At 36.6% G+C, this 15,912-nt stretch overlaps 1 protein-coding gene across 11 annotated transcripts in view; it reads left to right on the forward strand.

The window, feature by feature from the left end:
• The window catches only part of tenm4 (teneurin transmembrane protein 4), a 183,830-nt gene that overhangs the window by 154,468 nt on the left and 13,450 nt on the right, over positions 1 to 15,912 (forward strand). For all 11 annotated transcript variants that reach the window (XM_015388539.1, XM_015388540.1, XM_015388541.1 and 8 more), the window contains 2 exons: positions 1,728 to 1,900; positions 6,802 to 7,037. In XM_015388539.1, the coding sequence (XP_015244025.1) occupies positions 1,728 to 1,900; positions 6,802 to 7,037 (409 nt within the window). The remainder of the gene's footprint in view (positions 1 to 1,727; positions 1,901 to 6,801; positions 7,038 to 15,912) is intronic.

A 15,912-nucleotide genomic window follows, 5' to 3' on the forward strand; every position in this document is an offset into this window, starting at 1 on the left:
AAGATTTCTCTCTATTGGACTTTTCCAGAACAGCAAACTACAACATTCTGTTGCATAAATTAAGCAGTTAAAGAGAAGAATCTAGATAATGAATTAAGTGTTCCTTTAAAGCAAACATTTGGTTACAAAAAAACACAGAGAGAATATCACCTTGATAAATAAGAGTAGGTTTAAAAGATTATACGCTTAGATGCTAATTACGATGCTATTTTCTATTTCCTGAAGAGGAGGACTTTGGCTAAAATGTGTGAACAGCGGTGCCTGGTGCAGCTCGGATCAGATAACTTTTATCTCTCACAGATGATCCTTCTTCCACTCTTCCTTTCCATATTGGAAATCTGAGATGGCAGCACTGAGGAAATATCTGTAAACCAGCCCCGGCCATCTCATTTATTAGAGGCTTGATTGTAGCGGATGGCAAAATATAGGAGGGCTTTCTAATATGTATTCAGTTCACAGATAAAAGTCTTCATTCTAAGTAATGTACTACCTATTCACTCCTCAAACAGGCAATCTAAAAGATTTCAAATTGTTCAGTGTTGATGTGCTCTTGGAGCAGAATGAAACAATTTGGCCACTCGTCTTCTTGTATACGTGATGAACTGATTGGTAGGCTGAGGAGAGACAGCATCTCCCTGAGGATTTGCACTTCAGTGCTTCTTTATCATAGGCTGCATAACGAGCTTAAGAGATGTTGCTAATCTTTTAAGCTAATAAGATGTTTTTCCAAATGCAAGAAGGTGTGTGTCTTCTCGTCTTTGGTGTGAAATATTTTTCTTTAGAAGAGGTTAATTATTTTCTCCTGTTGCATGTCAACCGTAACTGATAAGCCGATCAAAAGTGGTCTTCAAATGTGTTATTTTTTTAATCTACAAAGTTTCTTTGCAAATTAAAGATATTTAAACTGATATATATAACCCTTTCATTTGATAAATCCAGATTTACACTCAGAATTCTGACATAATGAACGTTCCTCAGAGACACAGTTGATTATTAACAATGAATTGTTTTGCTTAAATTGAACATGAGTGTCTAACCTTCATCATCTTTTGTTTAGTATAATGATAATCAAATGTAATTGCTACATAAATGAAATCATGACTACAAAGATTCATTTCCATAGAGCTTTGAAAATGTCTTTGTTTAGTTGAGGCATTAAAAAATAGAGTTTTGCAGGCCATTTAAAATGGGCATAAAGTCAGAGACTCTAGAGGGGCGAAAGGTGCAACAGTTGGCCCATGTTGTGCTCTATTACAAATTTCTATCATAAGCTAATTACAAATGAAGCAGCAATTGTATTCATTTTTTATTCATGAAATGTGTAAAGCACAAAGGTTCAAGCCTGTATAATCTTATAACTACTCCACGGAGCATTTTACCTTTAAAGCGCGTTGATCGTGCTGTGGCAATTAAAGGTGACACTTTGGAATTTATTATCTTGTTCTTTCTGCACTGGTTGATTTGCTTTTGTAGCGTGTGTTAACAGATTATGCAGTTTGTCACACCAAGAAGGAAATAAAGGGCTTAAAAAAAATATATATATATATATATAATGTGTCTATTTCTCTCAATATATAGTTACCTTTAAATAGAAAAGAGGTCAAAAATTCTACAAATTATCATGTTTATATGTAGTACTTTATACTTCTCAGTAAAATGTCATTCCTCCTTTAACTTTTTTGTCCCTAACAGCTCCTTTTACCCTTCCTTTTCTTTGCTAACTGTAGGTATGACAGTTACGGGCGACTCACCAATGTCACTTACCCCACTGGCAGAGTAAGCAGCTACCGCACAGAAGCCGACAGTTCGGTTCGCATTCAGACTGAGGGCTCCAACAGAGAGGATATCACAGTCACCACCAACCTGTCAGCCTCTGGCAACTTCTACACACTTTTGCAAGGTGAGGGTTTCAGTGTTGGGATTATTTCTTTCTTTTTTTTTCTGAGCTCCACATTTTTTGGCAAAGAGCGCATATGTACATCATATTGCATCTAAGTATTTAATCTATATTATTATTCAATTTTAATAAAATAGAATAATCTAAAAGGATGAGCTGTAAAGGCACACATTCTCCTTTCATCACTGCTCCCTGCATGACTGTCACCAGTTCAAGGTTTTTTTTTTCCTTTTTATTTTACATCCTACGTTTTTTCTTGAGGTCTTTGGGAGTGTGTAACAATTTCCTAGCTGTGTGAGCATTGTTCAGTTGTGTTCACAAAAAGCAGACGCAATATAGGGCCTTTAAAAAAATGTTTTATACTCCTTGAACCTCTTCCATATTTTGTCACGTTTCAATCACAAACTTGAATGCATTTTTTAGGCCGATAGACGAGCATATAGACCAGCGTATAATTGGGAATTTATGGGAAATTGATACAAAAGTGAAGAGTGCATTTGTATTCAACCACATAATATTTATGCAAGAAGTGCTTTTTGCTATAAATACAGGTCCAAGTCTTTAGTTTAGGGGGATCTCTTCCTGCTTTGCACATGAATAGATTGAAAGTTATGGCTCATTCCTTATCATTAAATATCTCGTGCTCAGTCAAATTGGACCAGCAGAGATTAAAGTTTCTTTGTCCTGCTTCAGAATGTCAATGGAAATTTTGATAGCATTCTGTGAAGCAGTTCTCAGTGTTTGGAGAAGCTACAATTTGCCTGATCCCAACAAATGCTACAATAAAATGTCTTAATCAGTGATAGAGTAGGATGTTTTGGATGTTTTTTTGTTGTTTTTTTTCCTACCATATTTTTTTTTTTTCAACTTCAGATTTTACTCAGTTTACATTACTTACTCTACTTTAAGATTATTTTAGGATAATTAGCTCTTTTTGCCTCATACATTGTAGCTTTTCTGTCTAGTTATGTAATAGGAATAAAATCGGAGAGCGCAGACCTCATCAATTAGCTAAACGATATTAGATAGATTTTAGATGCCTGTATTTACAGAATCTATCAAAGAATTCCTGGGTTAACATGGGGATCCGGATCATCACCAACATTTTATCACTTGTTGCCAGTCACAATTCACACCCAGTCTGCAAATTTCAGTAACATCTGCCTATAACTTTTTTAAGTTATTTTGAAAACACCAATCCAATGGAGGTAAAAACGTATTCTATTCAAAAAAATTGCTTGTTTGGCTGGAAATCCTTCCTTTGTGCTGGCTGAATGTTGTCCTGCTAGAAGGTGAACCTCCCACCATATCTTTAAGAGTTCTGTAGCTTTTAACAGGTTTAACAGGATTACCTGTATTTAGTTTATCTTGCTAGCTTCTCTGTACCCTCTGACATAAAGCACAGTATAAAACACAATGCTGCCACCATTATTGTGTCCCTCGTATGGCTCTTGACAAATTGGAAGTACCACTTCTTTTGGTTTCCTCTCAGTAATGGCTTTCTTCCTCTTCCTGTCACTCTTGTATTAAGGCCATATCTGAGGAGTGAACTACTGAAACCATTCCTCCACCAGAGCTATTGATCTCCTGAGCTCCTCCTTCTCTAACCAATGCTTTACTCTCCAGCCATTCAGGGTGTTGGTAATTGCAGCTGTGCCATGCTCTTTCCCTTTAGCAGATGATGGACGGAACACTTCCCCATGAGAAGGTCAAACGTATCCCTAATTTAAGCGCTGCCACAACTTTTTCGGTGACCTGCTGGCTGTGTTCCTTTGTCTTCATGATGCATTTATTCTCTAACAAAACTCTAAGGTCCTCTTAGAACAGCTGAATTTATACTGTAAATAAATTACACTCAGATGGATTCTAGTATGTTGGTCTCTTTGCGTACAGTAGTTAGTTGCACTGGGTATTTTGTAAGGCACTGTTCAACACTAAAGAGTGAAGAGTTGTGAAAGGAGATCCTTTATCGCTTATAAAAAAAAAAAAAAACATTTTAATGGTATCTTGTGTGAATTGAACTTGACATTGGGGTTGTTGAGACTCCCCAGAGATCGCATCAATTTTGCAAATTACTGAGCAAATTGCTTACTTGTAATGAATAGATTGCCTAACAGTAATCCATTATGTATCCATTCTTATATACAGTAATTTCAACAGTATATATATGAACCAAAATGTGAAACATTAAATGTGTCTTTGTGAACTTTGGAAACAGAAGTTTGTTCCTCAGGAAGGCCTACTGCTCCATTAGGAAGCCTCAAGGCAAACTAGTTTCAAGAAAAGAGCTGGGGGAAAAAAAATCTTTACAAGCCAACCCTCTTTTAGAAATTGCTGCAGTGAAAGTACTTTGTGGCTCAGTTTGCACTTTCAGAGGCTTTTAAGAGATGTAATTAAAATATCCTAAAGGGTTTTTGTTTCTGAAAACATTACGGCAGTGAAGGCGATAGACTGCACCCGTATGGTTTTGCTTTTCATACAAGGTTTGACCTTTCCAGATGCCATTCACTTTTGGTGGAGAGTGAACAAAATTTCCCCTTATTTTACAATAGTGAGAAAAAAGTAGATGACTCAGGTAAAGGTTTATTAATAGGAGAATGCCAGCTGTGTGATCACTTTTAAATGATTGCCCATAACCAAAACTGTATTGCTTTTTGCTTCTATTCTTAAGAACATGTGTTAGAAAACATCTATTTTCCAGAAAAAAATAAGAATTGATTTTACGTCATAAGCATGAATCAGGAAATACAGTGAAGGTGGTCCACACAAGATCCTCCAGGAAATTCAATGACAAATAGTACTAAAACAATATAACATCCTGTTTGCCCCGACCAGGTACTGATAGCTTATTCATCACTGCGATGTTTTCTATCTGCTAAGTTAGCAAATCCCTCCTTCTAACCGTTCATTATGATTAATATCTTGATTTTCATTGACAAGTATTTAAATCTTTAATTTTTCACTGTTGTTTAACATTTTAACTTCAGATAAGTTACCCTCACATAGACATGCTTATGAGAAATTTAACACCAGAGCAAATGTCTTAAATTAATAAACAGATGTGAACTTTGGACACTGTAATCTAGGTATGCATACCTATATAAAATAATAAATTAATTATTTGAATTATTCAGATTCAGAGTAGCTTTGTCGCAACTCTTTTTTTTTTTTTAAATAAGTCTAGGCACCAAATTTGACCTTTCATGACCTTCCACACCCAAGAGCGACCATTCTGAAGACGTGTAGAGAGTGTTAAAATAGTTTTATATTCCAGTTAATAAAACCAGTTCTTAATGTTTGTATTACGTTTTTTAACAGCGGAATGTTTTTACAAAATTATTAGATGCTGATGAAAATCATACACTCAGGGAAAATCCCCTATAACAGAATCTGGTTAGATGCTTGAAAATGGAGGTAAACTTGTCTGGATGACCTACTCTAAGTGATGTCAATTTCACTCTTAATTGCACTGTCAGTTAACCCTCATGTATCAAAAATGACAGGGGATATCATGTCAACACAACAGTAACACAGCATGGATTAAATAAGGCTGGACATACACTGTACGATATTTTCAATCTTTTTACTCGGCTACAGCTCAAACGATAAAATCACAGGGTTTAAAAGTTCACAGCTAACGATGTAAGTTCTTACACTGTATGACCCTCTGATGTGATCTACCTGCTCACACTGTACACCATAAAACCACACGTCGGACTCAGTGCCAAGAGATGGCAACTGGTCAAACTCGTCAGTCTGGAAGAAGAAAAAGAACTCCCTTGTTTGCACATGCGTTGTGCTTGAGATTATGGTAAATCGGGTCGTAGACACGTGTAGCTCTGCTTCAACAGCAGGATTTACCCATTAACACGTCACAAGGGCCGACTGAATTTCAAACATGTTTGATTTACTCCTGACCCTACAATTCCTGATCAGGAGGTGGTCGGGAGAGGCTGATTGCCCCAGGACACATGAGGAGGCTGAATCTCTGACCGATTAAAAACATTCTCGCACTACTGCAGAATCGGCCTGAAAAGGGGAAAAAATTTGTACCGTGTATGCCTAGCCTAAGCTCGGCAACAGGTGGCAGGGCTTTTTTATTTTTTCTTCACAAAATCAGCTTAATTTTCTCACTTACCATAAAAAATTAGAAACAGTTTGAAAAGATTGTACTTAATATCATCTAACACCATGCAAACCCTCTACCTGTGCAGACAGACATTAAGTCTCTTTAGGTTGCCTAATGGCAGAAGTTAAAAGCATGACCACATTTTTCATTAATTTAGCTGTGAGTCATCTGACCACTTGAAGTAACTCTGAGTTTTAAGATATTACTTCCAGATAATTAATTGAAATCACTGAGGAAGTAGCATGAGAGGTGCAGGAAAATATTACCAGAGATATCCTAGTTTTTTCTGCATATTTAGAGGTAGCCGGAATGACATCTTCCTTGTGGACGTCTGTAAGATGCTCAGAGGAAACATTATTCACTGGTCTTGAAGTGGAACATAGCTTGCTGTCACCCAGGGACAGAAACAGGCAGGTTCAGATTTATCCCCTGTGAATCAGTGGGAATGTGCATGCCCTGCTTCTTCTATGGCCACAGGCAAGCCAGCAGCTTTGATAGTTTTCATATCTCAGCATCCTCCAGGCCGCTGCAACTGCTGTAAAATTTTACTTTACTGGTGCTTTGAAACCTTGCACTATTGATCTTTGTTGTCACAAACTGAACATTACCGTTGTGGCTTGGTTAAATACTGCCGCTAAAGGCTTTCTTTTTTGCTGTGCGGCCATTTTAGGTCATTATACTTGTGCCTCACAAGAGTTATTAGATGTGCTCCTCTTACATCAGCTAGGCTGTTTCTCCCTTTGTAACCCTTCCAATGTCTTCTCTACATCTGTAGAACAAGTTCGGAACAGCTACTTTATTGGTTTGGACGGCTCGTTGCGGCTTGTTCTGGCCAATGGTATGGAGGTTTCCCTGTACACTGAACCTCACCTGCTGGCCGGGACAGTCAATCCCACGGTAAGCAAGAGGAACATCACCCTAGCCATTGACAACGGCCTCAACCTTGTGGAGTGGAGGCAGAGGAAGGAGCAGGCTCGCGGCCAAGTCACCGTGTACGGACGTAGATTGCGGGTAAGACAACAGCTTCTCAAAAATTTTAGATGTGACACATTAGATTAACTGCTGGTTTCATGTTCTGTAGAAATGGTCTGATAACTATTAGCAGATATTAACCTAAAGTAGTGATGCTTAAACCAGTCTAGAGAGAAAAGTGTCAGCTCAGAATGAGGTAACTGAATAGTCCCCTCCTGAGATATTTTCCTTTTTATGTACATATGGAAACAAAAACACTCTTAAACAACATACATTAATCTTTAAGAACTGCATGTTTGGTTGAAATACACAGTTTATTTGAATTTAAACTCAAAAGTTGACATTTTTACAAGTAAAACTAATATAACATACTCTGATATAAAAAGTCAATATGGCTGCTGTTTGCGCAAGTATTATGGTGATATGACTTAAACACATTTCAGGTATTTGAGTATAAGTTAGTCTATCATTAAACCATTTGTGATTTACTGATGTTTTCGGTTTAATGAAGTCTTGTGTTTTGTTTTTGAAAGTGTTTTGTTATTAAACCAAATAAGTCCAAAAAAATTTAAGAGATGAGTTTATAAACTTCGTAAAATTGTTGTCATAAGTATGGTATCTTTCACCCAGTAAATTCTAGTTAATATCTCCTTTGTCAGTATTAGTGAAATAAAAGTCAATAGGAACTAAACAATTACTGATGTTCCTCTTTTGTTGAATTGTCTATAAGTTTTTAAAGGATGAAAGACCCAAAAAAATACAGTAAACCCACAGTATTTCGTTGCAGTTACAATTAAACACACTCATTTAATATGTTCCCTTACTGACTTTTTTAATCTATAGAAAACTAGCAATGCCCTCCCCCTCTGCTCATAAAGCCACCATCACTGAGCTGCTGCACAGAATGAGCCGTTTCAGATGCCAACAGTATTTTCTAAAAGGCATTAACTGGGAGCTGTAATTGGCAACAATTCTTTAGTTTGGACACTCTGATGTCCAACAGCTTACTTTCTTTACTGTTAATAAGATTAATGTGTAAAAGTGATGGGTAGAGCATAGAGACAGGACTGTAAGGAGCAGAATAATGCAGTTCTCCTTGCTTACCCAGAGGTTTTGAAACCAAAAGTGGCTTTGTAAAGTCTTGGAACACCTAGACTAGGGGGTGGTAACTGGTCTATGGCTTAGTGAAAGTTTCTAAATGTTCCACCAAAGGCATGACTCTGTTTTACTCTGGGTATCTGTTTTATTTTTTTTAATATACACTTATTCAGTCTATTTTTGATCACTCTGGAATATTGAACTACATTTTGATCAGTGGTATAGCCCTAGTGAAGTAAAATGTTGCAACAAAAGGAATCACTCAAAAAAGTTTAAAATGTAACATGGAAAAAGTTGACAGTTTGGCTCTCCTTTTTTGGACTATCTGACAATTAGTCCCTGCCTTGCCCATCAGCAAATTGTCATGGGGCAGGAGGAAGCTGGAATCAAGCCTGCAACCTTTTGATTAAAAGATGACTTCTGTACCCACTGGCATAAGGTGGCATCTAGCCTTGTGTCTTTTATGTTTCTCTTTAAGGTAGTGGCCAATTAGTTGATCACATTCATGTAGGTTCCTTCAGTACAGATCCATATTAACCCATTATTAAAAACAACAAAGCCCAAAAACCTTCTTATTTCATTTTTAAAGTAAGTTTCTTAAGTCAGTTTACCTAATAGTGTTGAATATATTATACTGTAACAAGCCTACACACTGTCATGCAAAAACATTCATTGTATTGTTAACTACTGTTCTAACATGATGAGCAGCTAATTCTCCGTCAGTAGGGTGTTGGGAAATGAATTAGGAAAAAACAGCTCCAAGAAGAACAGTATTATGCTGTGCTATGGAGTGGAAAAAGTGCCTTGAATGTGCTTTTCTGTGTTGTGACATTCAAACCGGATAAGGACCATTTGAAGCTGCTGAACAAATCTGGCCATGTAAGAACGAGCAGCTGCCAAAGTCCCCCTGTTGTTATTTACTCTCCAAAACCACTCCAGCAAACTCTAATATTAAAATTTCATCCCCGAGCAATACAAGGCAGCAGCTCTCATCATAGCTGTAGGAGGAAACACAAAAGTTAGCCTGTGCTACAGGCATGGAGACCTTGTAATTTCCATTCATTCTTTTATAAATGTCCTCCTTTAAGAAAAAATAAATAAATCCTCAGTCTCTGCTTTGTTTTTCTCCTGCTCCCATCGTCCACACACTTTATAGTATAAGCTCAATTCAGTTTTGTATTTATACAAATGGACACAAAGCCCTGCTTATTTGAACCTTTTTTATTATTATTCTTTTGAGATCTTAAATGGGTCTGAAATTGTGTCTAAAGTCTGGGAGCACCTTAAATAACATTTGTAAGATTAGTATGACGAAAACATAATAAAAACTGAGTTAATAATTGTTTTACCCCCGTCACATATCATGTGAATTCTGTCATATGGATCATGTCATATGGATGTGATGTTAAAGCAAATAAACAGAGGCAAAATGATGGGCATCATAATCGTGGCTTAACAACCTGTATGGTAGCTTTTTATTGCTGTTTGCTGCAAAGGTTGGCTACATTGAATCATGCTTCGGGGATTTCTTACGTCTAATATTCGAGCAAAGCATCAAAGCATAGTTCAGAGTGTAATCGAATTAGTTTCAGTAAATATGTATATATTTTTGTTGTATCCCCTTAAAAACTCACAGATTTGTCAAGTAAAACCTCCCTTCGTAATGTCTTAAGTATGCAATCCTAAATTTTCCACATTTTCTTTTGACTGCAAATTGCAATGTAGTTTATAGTAATTTTATTTGATTAAAAGTATAATGGAAAATTCTTGAAAAGACCCACCCTCTTCACTTTAAAAAAAATGCACATGCACAACCCCGTACCTTTCTCCTGAGTGGGAATGCTTATTAAATGTGTGCGAGAGCATGCAGGAGCCCATTTCTCCTCGTGCACGCTCTGTATAAAAGTTGCTGTTTGAATTGCTCATGCAAGCAATCTTTCCAATTAAAGATTTGCAATTTTTTCAACAATGTCAGACTCAACACCAGTAAGTGAAAATGGGGAAGAGCACGTAGGACGACCTTACGTAAAAATACCACCAGAAGGATTGACAATAAGGAGGACCACTTATTTTGATGATCCACCCGCAAGAACATCCTCCACTATACCTTTAATTACTGAACGTGATGGATAAATCCAAGATAATGTTTACAATGTTTTTAACAAAATAATCTAAAGTGTGCTGTATGCCTTTGCATTTGGATCACCATGCCTGATCGAACCACCATTCTCTGGGGGGAAATGTATATATGCATTTACAAGCCTTGCCACTGATCTTCAGTTGAATTTAGGTCTTGACTTTGACTGGGCCATTATTGCACATGTGTTTGGCACCTCCTATTGTAGAGAAATTCATCCCCTTTTAGGCTGTGTGACTTGAAGCAGATTGTTTGTTTTGCTGTCCAAGGAGGAGGAGTGGCAGGTTTCTTGTGATTGGCTATCATCAGCTGCACATACTCTATAAGAAGTATCGAGGAGAAAATGTAGGTTTGTTGAATGTTGAAGCTTGTTTTTGTTTTATTTAACTCTACTGGATATGTATTAGGAGATGAATAATTTGATAATATTCATATGCTTGCAGCCATGTTACAACTGCTGCAGTTGTTCAAAGATTACAAAACAAAACAGAGCACATTTTTTTTATCCAACCAGAAATTTTTAACTGATCCTTGATATTGTTGATTAAAATTCATCAACATTCATAAATCAAATTGTTCTTGCCAAATAGCTACTACATAATCCTTAGTTTTTTTGATAATTTCCCAGAGCGTATATTTTCTAGAAGATATTTTTTTCCCCCCTTAACTCTTTAAGAGTATTATATGTTGTAATTTGCACTGCCTTTTTTTAATTAGTAAGACCAAATATAGAAAATAATTCCATATTTCTGCATTGTCTCAGATTATATTTTCCTTTATATAAATAAATATATGTATTCCTAAATATAAAATATTTAGGAATAGGGTTCCAATAGTTTTATAGATCTATGCCTCATGTTGTCACGGTTGCTAGGTGACAGAAGTGACGCTGAGGCGAGGGTGAGGACAGATGCTGAGGGACGGACTTCATTTTTTTTGCAATCTTTGAAGGATGTGGTCTAAGTGGGCAGGGTTGTTTGAAGGATGCAATGCCTGAATGGAGACATACCTAATGAATCTGAGTCTTATTTTTCAAAACAATCTGAGAAAAAAATAACATCTTCACAGAGAACCAACAGGTTTGTTTTATAATGTAATAAATAGAGCCAAACGGTGAAGAATAATGCTCTGCCAGCATGGTGTGCTTGGCTGTGTAGAGCCAATAGCAACTTAGTTTAGGTTGTCTCCTCTGTTCTCTGGGAGGCAACACTGCTAATGGGAAGGTGCCGCTTTGTCTGTCATCGGCTGTTCATTTAATAGCTCTGTCGTCCCCTTTGGAAGTGAAAACGTCTAATGTACGTTACAGACAACGGCCCCCAGGGGTGAGATGGGAAATGGGAGCAGGCCTAATGGCAAGAACAGGGGGGGATGAACAAAGCTGGAATCATTGAGCGACCTTGAGTGACATGTCAAGTGATATTATGTGGGCAGCTGGGTGAGAGTGTCGCAGCGTGCGGCTGGAGTAGTGCAGGGTGGGGTGTTGGAATACAAAACAGATATGCAGCTGTGTAGCATTGACTTCACAGATATCTGTTATGTTTTGTTGTGAGCAGAGGCAACAGGGGAAAGCAGGTTCCTGCTGTCTGAGTTCCAGTTTGTTCCCCTGACCATTTTTGTTGAGCTGTTGAACTATGCTAATTTTTGCACTTTTAAAGGCTAAATAGGTTGCTGGTTTTTACCTTTTCTGTGGTCCTACATTCTGTAGGTCTTCAGCTTTCCATCTCCTCCTAAGCCTTCTTTTCTGATTTACATTCAATAGGAACAGGGACCATATCCCTCAACGATAACAAACCCTCCTCTTAGTTTGGGCAGGTTGTTAATTTACAATAATGAGAGTACCCTTGGGGATGCTACTGCATCACTGAAGCGCTCTTTATCCTCTTCATCACTGAATACAAGACAGCAACAGAAGTGAGATCTGTGTAGTAACAGTTTAGTATAATCTTAATGCTTTATCAGGTGGACCTTTTGTTTAAAAGAGTTACACGTTAGAAAAATGCATTTGTTTATCGCAGTGAAAAACATCCAAACTTGTGATGGTAACGAAAAAAAACACAGACTAGATAAATTCCTAGAATTTATTGAAGGTAGATTTGTAAAATAGCAAATTAAGACTCACTTGACACAAAAATCTTTCCCATTGATTTGAAGATTTGATGTCTCTGTAATGTGTTGTTCACAGAACAGTTAGAAATCCACCATTATGAGTGCAGTGAGCTGCAACCGTCTCCTTTCTTTTTCCACACTCCTACTTCTTTTGAGATATTCCCTAAAGAGACGGCATCCAATTTGAAAATTATTCCCCATGAGTGGGTTTCTGTTCTCATGGGATCTTTGGATCACTGCTGTCAGATGCTTTTCTTCCTTTTTCCACCTTTACAAGATGAGTCTGTTGGAAATCAGCTCACACGGCATGATCAACTTTTCCTTACAGAAAGCAGAGCTCTGTTGCCTTGGAAATATTCTGAGACACTGGGTATTGAAATGTCTCGGTAGATGGGGAACAGTCCTTTTCTTTCCCATTAAAAAACAGCATAAAGCACATAGTACATTGTCCTTGAAGAGATTTGTTTCTTCAAATTAAATGTGTTGCAGTTTGGTTTATTAGACTTCAACTACGGTCTCAATTTGCCACCTTACAGCCAAGGTGCCATATGTGCACACTAATAACTTGCTATCATGGGTTTTAATCGAAGGGTCCACAACCTCGTAGCGGATCACGGCGGTACACCAAGGTGTTGTGAATTTAAAATCTTTTTTTCACAAAGAAATCCAGCTTAGTAACATTTGCAATACTTCTTAAATTACCAAAAAAATGTATTCTGACAATCGTGCATTTAAATATGTTCTATTTTAAACCCTTTAAGTACAACAGCTGAAATCTTTGTCGCCACAACCACGCCCACATGTACCTACCCTTTGTTAACACCCCTCAGCCAGCTGGTAACACCCATCCTGGCTTCTGTTTCTCCATACATCTGGAGGGTCCCAGACTAAAAAAAAAACACATGCTCTGAAGTTTAAGTGAGAATAGTAATTCTAAAGACATCTTGAATGCTCCAATCTTGTGAAATATTACAATTAAAGACTAAGTTCTACGCTCTCCACCACCACCTCTACCATTAACTTAAATTCACTTTAAGGCTGAACTTTCCAAAAATGTTTTTGTGTTAGATTATATCTCAATATCACATGTATCTATGTTATATTTTACATATTTAGCAAAGGTGCCAATTAAGAATTTTTCGATCCGGTATTAATATCGGCTATCGGTCCTATATTAGCCAAAAAACAAATGTCAGATGATAGAAACTCTCTGCTTCTGTTAAAACTTTATGTAAAAAATTGGTCAATTTTACATGAATCAGTTGTTTTCATACCTTTTGTTGTTGACCTTAGTTCCCTGTTTTAGTAATATTACTTGATCAAGCATTGTCAAACATTCTACTGTATAAAATAAGTTATAAAAGCTGGAATGATTAGTGCTAATATCGTATCGGTTTAATATCGGTATCTGGCAACTCTGAAAGCTACAATATCGGTATCGCACTGAAAATAAAAACATTGTATCATGACATCCCCATTGTATATATCCCTCTAAATAGGTCAGTTAGATACCAATTCCCACTGCTTTTTAAAAATGAAAAAGATACCCTCCCAGACCCACTTCTCATTCCTGTAGTTAGATGTCTCTGGCCTCCTGTAAATGTCCATGGATTGCTTCTACTCTCTCGACTCTCTTGGTTTTACTTAAAGTAATCCTCTCAATTGGGTATCAATTGCATTAATTGCCGTTGCTGTAATTGTCCCTTCACAGATGAAGGACTTAAGCATGCATTCCTTAAAGTGAGATTGAAAAAAGGGAGGGTTTCTTAGCCCTTGCCTGGCTTGCTCTGTGGGATGAATCAGGATACTAGCCATAAGCAGGCTTCTAAGCCTTTGACATTTCTAAAACACACCATGCATTTTGATTAATCCAGGAAAAAGCATGCTGTAAGCTTAAGAGGAGAAAAATCATATATTAAGCAGTAATGGCCATTTTTGCTTTGATCGCTTCTGACCGGAGATGGTCAGGTCAAATGTTGAAAAGTTAGGATTTATTTTTCCTTTTCATTAAATGCATCAAAACTAAAACTTCAAACCTTTTAAGTCGTTACATACATCAGCGAACAGCTCAGTCCTGCGTGTATATATGAATAGGAAAAAGAAGTGAGGAGAACTTGTCTAAGAGTAGTGTGGATACATGAGAAAAAAACAAAAATAGTTTGGGTTTCGGTTGGGTTCAGGCCAAGATAGTTCACAGAGTAGTCAAACCATTGTCCCTCTGAAAGTTCAAAGAGTTCATTAAATAAAGGAAATGCAGCAGGGTATTATTTCTTAACTTGGAAGTCACTTACTAAACTTTCATTTTTCAAATGATGAGGTCTTGATCTTATCTCCAATAACAAAAAAAAAAGAACAGTGTGTCAGAATCATTACTACTTGGTCATCCAGACAAGCGCCTATAAGGGGAATCTTCTAAGTCTCTATTTTTGGACAATTTAATCGCATACATGAATAAATCGCCTGATCACTTTCATGTCTACAGAAATGTTTCTTGTCTTGCTCTGCCAATGTGCTCTCATTGTCTTTTTTATTTTTAATAAATACCAAACAGAAAGAAAGGAGTCCTGTACATGTACTTTCATTTATAGGTGTTGCTTTAAATTTGCATCCAAAACTTGACAGACCTAAAAGATTATGCAATACTGTCAAAACAGATCTAAATAGTTGTCACTTAATTAGACATCACATACTTTGTAAGGCAGCACAGGAGGTAATGCATGCAGTGACATTTTCTCATTTGTACTGTGTAACTGAGGCCAAGCTGATAAAACAACCACAACACACTTCAGTCCTTATAAACAGTCACAAACAAACTGGAGCAAAAACCCACCGACAGTGCAACAAAAAAAAAATTTAACTTTATTGTCATTACAGTCAGAAGTACAAAGCAACGAAATGTAGTTTGCATCTATCCAAAAATACTATACAAGATATACATCTTTATTTACATGTGCACAGAGACAATGTATCTATTGACAATAAAAGGTATATATAAACAGAGGGTAATTAAATAAATATGGAAACTATATACAGATAATACAGGAAAGTTAAAATATGGATTATATATACATTAGTGGGCTTATAATACAGGATGACAGATTATAGCAGATAAACGATTTGCAGATTTTATACAGCTAAGTATTTTTTTTTCCAAATTATCTGTTTTTAATAAAAAAAAAAAAGTTTTCTGTGAATTGCATTAGACAGTATAGGGGTGATAAAGCTGACAGATATTTATATCTTTAATGCTTTCAATATTAAGTTTTCTTGCTGGCTCTAAAATATATTGTGTCTGATATTTTATTTATTTATTTGCTTGTTTTTTTTTCATAATTATATGTGTTAAAGCACCTAGAAATTACATAGGAATCAATAAACTTAGAATGCACAATATCAAAGTTGTTAAAATATGAAATATAATTGGTTTGTACATTTTTCTCGCAATTTATTTTCTGGTTTTAGTAAAGAGAAGCTAGAGCTCAATTTTTTTATCTAAGCTGACAGATCGCCTAAACTAGGATTTGAACATGCACATTTGTTCTTACTAACTTACTTAAAAAAGATGTCAAAGTT

Source organism: Cyprinodon variegatus, unplaced genomic scaffold, assembly GCF_000732505.1.
Source record: "Cyprinodon variegatus isolate N-32 unplaced genomic scaffold, C_variegatus-1.0 Scaffold427, whole genome shotgun sequence".
NCBI classification, from domain to species: Eukaryota; Metazoa; Chordata; class Actinopteri; order Cyprinodontiformes; family Cyprinodontidae; genus Cyprinodon; species Cyprinodon variegatus.